This window comes from Coptis chinensis, chromosome 7 (assembly GCF_015680905.1).
Source record: "Coptis chinensis isolate HL-2020 chromosome 7, ASM1568090v1, whole genome shotgun sequence".
NCBI lineage: Eukaryota > Viridiplantae > Streptophyta > Magnoliopsida > Ranunculales > Ranunculaceae > Coptis > Coptis chinensis.
Genome location: NC_141462.1, coordinates 59,574,649 through 59,587,885, shown reverse-complemented (window position 1 = coordinate 59,587,885; position 13,237 = coordinate 59,574,649). Strand labels below are relative to the sequence as shown.

General features: G+C 35.8%; 1 protein-coding gene across 1 annotated transcript; it reads left to right on the top strand.

Moving 5' to 3' along the window:
* The first annotated feature begins 5,250 nt into the window (after positions 1-5,250).
* On the top strand, positions 5,251-6,152 carry LOC147488187 (protein FAR1-RELATED SEQUENCE 5-like). The gene is made up of 2 exons (XM_086574290.1): positions 5,251-5,649; positions 5,781-6,152. The coding sequence occupies exons 1-2, from the start codon at positions 5,251-5,253 to the stop codon at positions 6,150-6,152; spliced, it is 771 nt and encodes a 256-aa protein (XP_086430416.1).
* Positions 6,153-13,237: the final 7,085 nt, after the last annotated feature.

The following is a 13,237-nucleotide window of genomic DNA, read 5'->3' as shown; positions in this document are numbered from 1 at the left end:
ACATGGCAGTTAGACCTACCCATAATTTCATAATTTATGATCATACCTCAGTAATAGAATATGGATAGAATAATCGAGCTGCGTGTGTGACAAGTGTTATGTGTACCGTGTAGCGTGCGCGATCTTCTCTGAACACCATGAGTAGAGATAGAATTATTTTGGTGATATTTAGATGGTAATTTCTTTGTTATGGTTTTCTTAGTTGTTGATTTTATTTTTTTTTAATAGGTAAAAATACAACTAATACACACAAATATTTAATACGAAACTTCTCCATTTAATACGTAACCCGTACAAATGGTGGAGAATTATTTAACACACCATAGTAATATACAAAGCGACAAAGGGAAAGAAAGATGTCGGTTACATAGATCTAGATATTCTGGAGCATATTATGCATGAGCGACAGTAGAACAATGATAAACACGGTTATCACGAATATTATGACAGCCCATTCGCGTTGCTCCTTTTTCAATCGCTCAAGTTGATTCATTATGTTGAAGAAAATGAGAATTTGTGAAGAGGAATTTGTGAAGAGTGAGAGAAAGGGATGAGTGAAAATGGAAGAAGAGAGTTGGATTTATAATTAGAAATCTAACCGTTGGGCATGACTGTTTGGATCAGTCCGTTGGGCTTTGAGAGTAGGCCCAGTGCATCAAGGAACAACTAATATATTACGAAGTATAATAATTTCATATCATAAACAATTTCTCATTCAAACCGTCTGGAGATACAAAATTATGAGAAATCAAACGATATATAATTTTTTTTTTATCACTAGAAAAATAAAAATACAATGCATAAGGGAAATAAATGACATAGTCATTTCTAAACCAAGGAAAATAAACAACTACTAGGAATCCTCAGTGTTAGCAGAGGATGAACTAGGGTTTCTACTTCGTCGGCTACGACGAACTCTGGCTGAGCTGACTGGTCTAGAATGTGGCCCAAAGACTCTAGCATTTGATCTTGGAATTGCTGCTGATTTGCCATCATCATTCTCTGAAAACAGCCTTGGCGATTACGCATTTCTTGCTGGAAGTCATTTTGGGAAGTAAGCATCTCTTCCTGACGAAGAAACATCTTGCACATACTAGTATTCATGTGTCTCAAAGCTTCCATGGGAGTGCTGATTTGGCGCATGGTATCCTCATTAAAACAGTTGGGTGGTGAAGGAGGAAGAGGAGGTACATTATCACGCTCGATATCATCTCTCGCTATAGGGTCCCAGTGATCCATGACACAAGTCTCGAAAATTGCAAAATTTTCAAAAGACCTTGTTGGAGTTAAAGGACTAGCGGACTGGAACCCTAAGTTAAGCATAAGCTGAGTAACAAGTACAACAAGAGGAGCTGACCTGGTTGACGCAGACGTAAGAACATGGCCCAAAAAATGGACCATACAGAAGGTATCCTTCTTCTCCTTGAGGATCCACAGCAGGTGTAAGAATGTCTTGTTCACGCCAGACGTTTTTGAAGTTCCAATGACGTATCTAAATATAGTAGCAAGTAAATACTCATACGTATCTAAATACAGTAGCATGCGAATATAGTATACGTACGCATATAAATACGACAATGCTAAAACTAAACATGCAACGTATTATACATAAACTAAAATACGACTCTTGTATTGCATAATAAATAGATTTCGGCAATACTCATTGAGATTGCGAGTGTCATATAGAGAGTAGCTTCACCCCGTAGGGTTTAGAAACAACTTACCCAACTCAAATTTTAACCCTCGTTGGAATGTTCTCCTCTTTCTTGACAAAATCGAAGTATTATACAAGACGGTAATTTATATCGTAGAAAATACTAAACATGCAACAATAGACACTTATACGTAGAAAGACAGATAACCATGCAAAACAGTACCATTTATATGTATATATACATTAAGATACAATTCATGCCCAGTTAATCGTATATAAATATTTACAGGTATATGAACATAATTCATGCATATTTCTAGGTTAATGCGTAAATAATAATCCATAAACTAGCACATAATAACTACGTACATGGCATTCATGCAAAAATAGTAAAAATTTGGAACCTGTAGCGTCCCGCTAGTCCACCTTAGAAAATAAAGAACCGCTCAGTCCAACCCGTGTGTACCCAATCTCTAAAGGAAATTTTTAAGTAGTTGATGCAGGTTCAAAAACTTAGGCCCGGTTTTGTACTGTATATGTCCAGGAGTTGCGACTATTAAAAATTGAATAAGATCGGAGAAAATCAACCAGAGTACGCGAGGTTTGGCTAGCTGACACGACTGAAGTATCGCGCACGCGAAGTAATCGTTCGAAACTGGCTAAAATTTTCACATAAGTCTTATGTCAGGGTGTAGATTAGGCTCCAGGTCCTAACTTTTGGATTCTGTAAGCGAAACAAAAAACAGTACACGGATCAGTAGCGAAACAAGAAAAAAAAACACGAAACGAACAAAAACGAACAAAAACAAAATAATGGAAGGTTAAGAAATGGGGGGAGGTTCCCTTTAGAGCAATTCCAGCTTGTAAGGGAAGATCCTTTGGTCCTTAGGATGGCAACGGCGCCATTTTGATATTCACCTTTGTGCTATGTTAGAGATTTGAATCTCTTCCTTGGCCAAAATGCGAAACAAATATTTCCTTACTCACGATATTCGTGTTCATATAATTTGGAGTAGGGATTCGAACCAACCTAAATTCTAGGACCACTTACAACTTGTTTTTACTCTTTTAGAAAACTAGTGAGTAAGTTTAACTATGCTTGTATAAATACTAAATACTTGGTTTCTTTACTACACAAAAATTTAAAACATTAAGTTACGTAAAATGCAACTAAGACAAGATAAAATTTTAATAAAACAAAAGTGGAGAGTTAATTCTCCTCATGTGAAGATAACTTTTGTTATTTGATTTTAGTAAGTGCATCTAATCTTCCTAGAACTCTTCGACAAGTCCTAATAAAAGAAAACTTGATCCCTAATATATATGACTCATCTCTAAGCTCATACATGCTAGCATGTAGAACCAAAGCAATGACTTATCTCTAAGCTCATCACTTTGATCCCTAACTAGACACTACACCAACTATCATTTTGGGATAGGATGTAAGTCTAGTTGTTCTTCCTAAACAACTTACTAAACCAAATAACAAATATTTTCCCTCACATGAGTATTATTAACTCCCCACAAGGGGAGGTTTAGCTCATGGTCCTTGGGCTAAAAGATGACTAATGTAGAATGTAAAAAAGAGGGAGAGAGAACAAAAAGAAGAAAATAACTTTAAAAACTCACTTGCATTTAGATTTTATTTCCACTAGAAGAAAACAAAGTTTCCTCCATTAAAACTATTACAAGCTTTTGTTTCAAAACCAAAAACTAAAAACTATCTAAAACTAAGGAACTAAAATAATACATGGTAAAGGAAAAGAAGTCAAAGGAGTAAATGGATTGTCCCCCCCTTGTTTTGTTTTCTTCTCTATTTGAGAGAAATCTCATTTCCTCCCACGTGAAACACCAAACCACATTTACTTCATTTTTATCCACCACATTAAAACAAAGTGACACCTTGCATTTTTTTTCACTATTAACACCTAATCTAATTAATTACATGCAAGGTGTCAACTTTGCACCAATAATTTGGCATTTTTGTCTTGACATGCTCCTTGATTGATGACTCATCAAATCTTATGGGCCCGCATAGTGGGTCCACGGGCAGTCCAGTGGCAATCCGGTCTTTTGGCAATTTTGCAACTTCCCTTTATATCGTAGAGTTCATCATACTGATTGTCCGAAAGCAGCTCACTTGTCGCATTCGGAGTCCTGGTTCAAGAGGTAAGAGCTTCAGAAGTTTGATGCTTCTGTGCAGATTTGTTGGGCTTTACATGGCTGATTTGGAAGAATTCATATATACGTCGTTCCCCGTGTTTTAATGCAGGTTTGACCAATATTTTCATGTTTACTGCGAATACCTGCAAAAGTACGAAAATATATTTATTTTATGATTATTAAACACATAATTAACCAAATTTATATGTCTCAATGGAATGGGGTTTCATATTACAGTTTTGGGAGCTTATCACCAACTATAATGTAATTATGTATATCTAGTGTATCTATTCCATCGATTAAATTCTTATGTTGTGTCATAATAGATATTGATGCCCTACTGTTATTTTCAGTCATACCAATGAAGGGATTACAAAATTTTAAGAAACTAATAAAAAAAGCTTCCAAATATTTTTGCTTGCAATTCAGCACAAACTGCAACAATTTGAAACTTTTGTAACTTGTTTCTGCTCTCTTGACCGCAACTCATTCAGTTTTGTGTTTGTTTCCGACATTTTTTGCATCTGTTCTTTTTATATATTCTGTGTGGTACCTGTTTGTTATATGTGTTTTGTACGAGTCATTTCTCAGTTTTGGCCATCTCAGTTTTAAAGCAGAAAAGAAAGTGGAGTACTATGAATAATGGATCTACTAAGGACTTAAAAAATGAAAGATTGAGAAATACAGCCTAATGTGGATAAATCTTTAGAGGCTTAACCTTTTTTTTTTTTTGGAGACGTATGCCTTACACTTCTACTAAATTGAGGAGATTATGGTACAAAGCTTCACACCAACTTTTGAGTTACTATCCAATTCATGAGAAACATTAAAGGTGTTGCACACGCAATGCAATATTCTCTGTGCAATGAGCTTAAAATAACTTAAAGGTCAAGTCATGTTTTGTTGTATTGCATACTAGATGTAGTTTGTTTGTTACGTGAGGACTTTTGGTTTTGTTCCAACTTTGAACACTTAAGTTTTGAGGGCTTCTTCAGTGCGCGTGATGTATGGCTACACACGATTCCTGACCACATATTTTCCAACCCATAACCGGTAGCCGAAGTGCCCACCTAGGGGTAGCGTTGGTATTTCACATATTTTCCTTCGTCCCCAATTTCTCGTATTTTCTGTTCTTCTTAATTAGATTGCGCACCCAAATCTTCACCCCTTTCACCTCTTCTTAAATTCATGGTCAATCATTTACTTCTTTCACTCTCTAAAATTCTGATGAAGGAAGTAGAGCAAAAAAGTGACAAAGAACCAACAACAACACTACATGGCTTGAATACGTTCGAACATTGAGGTTAGTTTATCATCCAATCACTGGAGTCGATTTAATCTTTCCTCTTCTCTTTAAAGTACATTAGAATTTTTCATATTTAGGTCGTTCATACTAAAAAAAAGTTTTATTTATTTAGGTAGGCACTCCTATGATGAATCAAATAAGGCTCGATGACGAAGAGTTTCTTAAAAGTCTATGTTTCGAAAGTTTTGCGTATGATGAAAGTGATTATGTGGATGTGGAATCAACTGTTTTCCTAATGGAGAATGAAAATATTGACAGTAGTGATAGCGATGCTGAAGAGTTTAATACATATTGGGCTTATATAAAAGAAAAAGCAACATTTTTATATATGCAGTTTAAGACCTCGGACGAGGCCTACACTATTTATAATGAGTATACCAAATCAGTCAGCTTCGGTGTTCGTAAGGATGTTTATAGAATTCATCCAAATGGAGTTGCTATTAAGCGGAGATTTGTGTGTTCAGCCGAAGGTGAACGACATGAAGATAAACTCCAATCGATGACACCCAAAAGAACACCCAGACAGGTCACTAGGTTCAATTGTAAAGCTTGCATTGTTGATGTTTTTTATTCTGAAGCAAAGTTGTGGACTGTGAAGAGTTTATTGGGTAACGCACACATCCACTTGTACCACATCCGAGTTCAATGTTTCTTCAGTCACATAGAAATGTGAGTCGAGAAGTGTTGGAATTTGCTACGTGCCTAAATGATGTCGGTGTTCGTAAATGTGAAGTGATGGGTCACTTTGCATATATAGTTGGAGGTTTCCTTAATGTTGGTTTTACGAAAAAAGACTTGTATAATAAAATGGGAAAAGATAGGAGAAGTCGTTGTATTGATGGCGATGCCAACACACTGCTTGCCAACTTGGAAGACAAGGTGAAGTTAGATCATTTATTTCATTACAATTATGAGTTAAATGCGAGTGGGCAGTTGGCTGGGCTATTTTGGGCGGATTCCACCTCCCGCCTGGATTACTATAGCTTTGGTGATGTGTTGTTGTTTGATTCAACGTACAAGAGCAATTAGTATCAGATGTCGATCGTTGTGTTTGCTGGAATCAATAACCACCTACAGACTATAGTTTTTGGTTTTGCTTTGATCATAAGTGAGTGTGATGACGCTTATAAGTGGGCATTGAAATCATTTATTGACACAATGTGTGGTGAACACCCTAAATCAGTCATTACTGATGGTGACCTAGCGATTCGTAAAGCTTTGAAATCTATTCTTCCAAATTCTAAACACCGGCTGTGCTCTTGGCACGTATTGAAAAATTGCATCACCAATGTCAAAATCCCTGGATTTGCAACAGAGTTCAGCTCTATTATGTTTATGAAACATTCTAGGGGAGAGTTCGAAGAAAGGTGGAGACAGCTAATGAAAAAATACGAAGTTAGTCATAACACATAGATGATGAAGGTACAGAAGAAATGGGTGAGGTGGGCAGAATCGTATCTTCATGGTGAGTTCTTTGGCTATTGTAGAAGCAACCAACGTTGTGAGTCTATTAACTCTGTTATACGACATCATGTTAAGCTCGGGATGCAGCTGTTTGAGCTATTTGGGAAAATGGAATTGGATGTTGCAAATATCCGTCACCGAGAGCACGAATAAGAGGTAAGGACTGCAACGACGAAGCCTTTCATTGGTAGCCACTTGATTGAATATGCAAAGCAGGCAGAATCCATCTATACTTAAGCTACTTTTCTTGCTTTTATGAAGCAGTTACAGGAGGAAGTGATGTACACTACATAAGATAAATGTGATGTGGGTGACAATATTCGTGTATGCACTATTAGTCGTCATCTGAACAAGCAAAAAAAGACGAGTGTGGAATACAACCTTTTAGAGCAAGATGCTAGATGTTCATGTGGGCTATTTCAGTCGTTTGGATTTCCATGTAGACATATCATTTCAGTTTACAAACACGAGGACCTTCGTGAAATGCCCCAGAGCTATTTTTTAAGGAGATGGACACGAGTTGTGAAATCTGTCGTTCCAAATAACGATCCAAGTTTTTCTTCGCAGGCTGCTTCCATTATTCGTCACAGTGAGCTTATAGGGAAATGCAAGAAGATATGTTTGTGGGTCTCTCAAACAGCCAAAAATAGTAAAGCTTTTAAATCCATGTTATCATCTTTTTCTAGAGCTTCTGAAGGCAGTCCACAAGTTCCCTTTGAAATGCCTTATATTCCACCAAAAAGTGGTACAATGGATGGCATTCCTTCTTATAAAGGCACCACCGAGGTAGAGATGTTTTTCACCCCACCTAAAATCACCCATCGTCCATTTGTTAATGATCCACCACACGTAAAATCAAAGGGTAGGCCGCATAAACCTAGTAGATTGAAAGGTCAGAATGAGACAAGAAAAAATAAGTGTGGCCACTGTGGTATCGTCAGGCCCACAAGGCCCACATGTACACTTTTGCATCCAAAAGATGGGGGTAAGTTTCTTATACCGTTGCCATATTCTCACTTGTCTGTTAACATTAAATTGTTACGAAAGTTTGTTGATTCTGATTTGTATTCGTCAATATCTTTCTTGTGGTGCATTGTTTTACAGGTCCAAATGTTAAGCGCAACTATGTCTAGTGTGTTGTAGGAGTTGTCGATGTGAGCGAGGATGATGATAGGTTAAACAGAGATACAGGATGTAAGTGATAATTTTGGGCATTATCTTCTTTTTATATATGTAAGAAAATGTTTCTTGTTTGTTATTTTCATGGGGTTCAAAGTAATGTCGCTTGTTAGGTAGGCGTAGTGGAAGTTGGTAATGAAGCAGGAGGATCTCGAAAGACCAAGCAATATAGTAAGTGTCGATCTACAGAGCACACAAAGTGTAGGTGTCCAGATTTGGAAGGTATGACACAATTTTTACCGATGCAATTTTTCTAGTAGGGAGTAAACTAAACTTAGATTGTACCATTACAGTGACTATTTTCTCTTGTTGAACTTATAGCGTTTCCCGTGGATGAGGTTGGGAGCAAGATTTCGAAGAAATTCAATGTTGGAAAGTTTTATAGTGATGATGGGAGAGTCTTTTTCCGTATTACGGATAGTTGACGTTAGGAAAGAGGAGTACAATGCTGGCTAAGCTTTAGAGCAGTTGTTGCTAATCTTCTAACAAGATTTTTGTAAGCATTTTTGTAATAGTTAAATCAAGTGGAGCATATGCTATTTGTCGCACAATGGTGAAGATTTAAAGATTGGCTTCTAAATTATTTTGTAGCGGTATCTATGGTGTTATTTTCTTTGGTTTAATCAATGAAATAGAGCAATATTCTATATGCTATATTGACAAGCATTGTATATTCTGTTGTTTCTTATTGTTGGGATGTTAGGGTTGTCCCTCACCATGAGACAAGACCATCAGTAGACATATGTCAGTTAGTGTGACATTGATATGTTCATAAATGGATATGTTCGTTCTTACAGCGCCGAACAGAGGAATATGTCATAAACAGTAACATAACATTCTAGTATGACAAATATAGTGTCATATCTATCTATGATTCTAGCGCTTATGATATACTACCAAACATATATATTATAAAAAGTGACATAATATTTAAGTATGACATATATAGTGTCATATCTATCAGTGATTCTAGCGATTATGATATACTACCAAACATATAAAACTCTTATTAGCATATATTATAAAAAGTGACATAACATTCGAGTATGACATAAATGGTGTCATATCAATCAGTGATTCTAGCACTTATGATATACTACCAAATGTATAAAACTATTATTAGCATATATTATAAAAAGTGACATAACATATATTCGAGTATGACATATATAGTGTCATATCTATCAATGATTCTAGCGCTTATGATATACTACCAAACGTATAAAACTCTTATTAGCATATATTATAAAAAGTGACATAATATTCGAGTATGACATATATAGTGTCATATATATCAGTGATTCTAGCGCTTATGACATACTACCAAACTTATAAAACTCTTATTGTCATACGATATCCTCTTAAACAATGATTTTACATTGTACCATGGGACCACCCATAAAGTATGATATACTTTCTGTTTATACAACTATTAATTACATACTACCATAGTTCGTGATTCCGAACGGAACTCCGGAATTCCGGGCGGAATTTCGGTTTTTCAAAAAAACGGAATTCCGAACATAGAGTCGAAATATCCGAAATTCTGAATTTTCCGAAATTCCGAATACAACAAGGGTCGAAATTTAATGAATTCCGGTTTTTCAATTTGTCGGAATTCCGAGAATTCCGAAATTCCGAACTATGCATACTACAGCCTATATGGCATTTTTTATAACATATATCTATGTTTTTACAATGCAATCTTATGTACCGGGTAGTAGATCACGTACTCTGTACTTTATAAAATTTTGCATTACATACTATACTATGTATGTTATTTATAAGCACATATACAATTATTTTTACATAATACATTCGTACCACGTTGGGTATGTACTTTGTTATGTATAACGGTACGCTATGATATTTTTCATGACATACTATACTATGTATGTTATTTATAATCACATATAACGTTATGTTTACATAGTACCTTCGTAAGGTGTTACTTATGACATACTTTCTTGGCTATGACTATTCGGATGACATACTATCATGTATGTCAAACATAATGATATAGACAATTATTTGTATATACTAATTTTTAGTGAAGCGTTTTTAATGACATACTTTACTGCGTATAATGCTTTGTGAGTTTTGAGTGTTAATGATGTGAGCTAGGATTTTGCGGCTCCTTTGGAGCCTTGGAGGAATGAATGTTGCACGCTTCAATAAATGGTACGAATTAGGAAAATTTTCTAGTAGGGTGGAGTCCAATAGCTACACAATAGCATTTTGGATAGTGATGGATAAATATGATGATCTATTTTGGATGATACTTAGGCACCTAGCTTTTCGGATAAGTGTGTAACTTCAGAACTTATAAATAACTATAAATAATTCCAAAATATAGTATTTGGTTGAATATAGATTTTGTTAGTTGGTTCAAATTTTCGTTTCATATGATTCTTTGGAAATTCGAAGAAAATAGTGGAATTCGAAAAAGAGAAGCAATGAAATCTCATGTAATGGCATCTAATTTGAAATCAGCGTGCGTCTCATTTTTTCTTTGTCAGTGTAGAATTAGTGGTATCCACACATTTGAAATTTATGACGTCTGATAAGTACAAATTGCATCTTGTTGAGAAATGAGTTAAAATGGCATAGTGGAAGTATGTCAAGACGATACACACAAAGTATCATCCTTGTTGGGCACCGTTATGTCTTGGTTCGCACCATTATTACTAGAATTTCTGGGATGATACATGCAATGTAATATCGTGTATGTCAGGATAATACATATAATATATCATCGATCTGTAAGAGATCAAGAAAGAGAGTGAAAAAATGACTTTTTCGTTGTGAGAGAGTTAGATATGACATTTTCTTTGTGAGAGAGTTATAGAAAATTTTTCGAGGGTTTCTTTGAGGTCTTTGAGAGAGAACATAACAACAAGAAGTACCAAATCCAAAATAAATTCTAACTTCATTAAGTCATGAGTATCTCCCAATAATTACATAGTCATAAAAACCAAAGCACCTAATGAGTAATGAAATCCTCATGAAATTATCCTTAACAAAATTGACATTTTCAGCAACATGGACAAAATGGATCATCACTCTTGTCCCCACATTCTAAAATCTAAATGGGACTCATAAGCAACCAAAGTAACTAATGATCCGAACAAAATATACCTGACAGTAGTACGACATAGAAAATGACGCCAACAATACATGTGTTTACCAAGTTACCACCTGTGTATAGTTCATTTATCATATTCATACTCCATAAACCAAAATGACAACTGAAAAGGGACTGACCATTTTGATCCTTACCATGGCCCAAAGCAGCTAATTCTTCATCTACTAAGTTGATCACTGCTGCATTTGGGGGAGGAGTCACAGTGCCTCCTGCTTCAGCTAGGGCTGCTCTTGCTGCCTTTGTCTGATATTTTGATTCCTCAAGAATCAGCACCTCGTACATAAACTGCCTATTACGCATGATACGTTGATTTCTTTCTTGAAAGTTCATGTTAACTAATGTAATGTTAGTGTTAGAGATATGTAACTTAAGTTGTCATATGCAGAAATGGTACTGTTCGGCTCTATGAACAGAAGGTTTTGAACAGAAGGTTCATATGTTCATATGAACAAAAGGTTTTGAGTAGTCTGCAGATGTATGTTGTAAGAAGTGACATAACATGTAAGTATGACAATTATAATGTCATATCTATCGTAAGTTGTACCCAGTATATAAGGGATTATTGAGAGTGAATGAAATACGAGAGAGAGTCTCTTTAGAGTAAAAAAATCGATCTCCTTGTCTCTCCCATTAATCTAACAATTGGTATCGGAGCTAAGATCAAAGTGATTAAAAATCAAAGTGAGGTAGTGAAGAAAGTTGAAATTTCTGAAAATCAGCAAGGAGAAAGTAGATCTGGAAATTTTAAGAAGAAAGGTGAAAGCTTTGTGAGAGATTCTTAATGGCGAGCTCAAGTAACTCAAGTTTGAACATCCAACAACCTTCTATTCCATTATTTGAAGGTGATAACTATGATTTTTGGTGTATAAAGATGATCACTTTATTCATTTCTCAAGATATTTGGGATTTGGTAGAAAATGGGTATGTAGAACCGTAAAAAATGGAAGGGTTAACCGATACTCAAAAGGAGAAATTGAAAGATGCAAAGAAGAAGGATGCTAAAGCACTTCTCTTTATTTAACAAGGTGTAGGAGACACCGTCTTTCCAAGGATCATGGGAGCAACAAAATCCAAAGATGCATGGAGTATTCTTCAACAAGAGTTTCAAAGAAACGCCAAGGTAAAAGCCATCAAACTTCAAATTTTAATAAGAGAGTTTGAAAATATGAAGATGAAAGAAAATGAATCCTTGCATGCGAATTCCTTTAGATTCACTGAACTTGTGAGCCAAATGAAAGCTTATGGTGAAGAAGTTAGTGATAGAAAAATTGTGCAAAAGATTTTGATGACTTTACCTCAAAAGTTTGATCCTATTGTAGTTGTTATTGAGGAAACAAAAGACATTTCTGAGTTAGGTTTACAAGAATTGTTAGGCTCTTTGAAATCATTCGAACAAAGACTTATGAGACACTCCGAAAAATCAGTTGAGAGTGCATTTCAGTTCAAGCTAAATTTTAGTTCAAGGCATGATGAAAAGAGACCGTTTAGAAGTGAAAACAAGCCGCAATCATCAAGAGGTGGTGGTAGGCATTGGAGAGGAAGAAGTAGAGGTCGTGGTCGAGGAAGATTTGATCATGAAAGAAGGCCTATAAGTGAAGATTCTTCATAACCAAAGTGTTACCATTGCAATAGAAGTGGCCATATTGAGAAAGATTGTTGGTTCAAGGGACAACCACAATGTTATAATTGCAAGAAGTTTGGGCATATGAAAAGAGATTGTCAATCTCAAAAAGCAAGTGTTGCGGAAGAAAAAGAAGGTGAAGGTAACTTGTTTTTTGCTTGTCAAAGTGTTGCAGAGCATAAGAATGATGTATGGTTTCTTGATAGCAGCTGTAGTAACCATATGACCGGTGACAAAAATCTATTTTTGGACATGGATTCAAACTTCAATTCACAAGTGAAGATGGGAAATGGTGTTTTTGTGACTGTGCAAGGCAGGGGCACAATTGGTGTTCACACAAATGAGGGCACCAAGTGTATTCATGATGTTTTGCTTGTATTCATGATGGGTGTGCTATCTATGATAAGAAGCATGGGCAGCAACAACTCATCAAGAAGGTCCAGATGGAGAAAAATAGAAGTTTTCCATTGGTGTTCAAGTATGAAAGAAATGTGGCTTTGAAAGTGCAACGTAAGGATGAGTCTTGGTTATAGCATCGTAGATTTGGGCATTTGAACTTTGTTGGTCTCAAAAAGTCATGGTACAAGGATTGCCGAAGAGTATTGAAGACAAAAATAAATTTTGTGAAGGGTGTGCACTTGGGAAGCATCACAGAAAACCTTCTCCAAAAGGTGTAGCATGGCGAGCAAATGAAGTGCTTGGTTT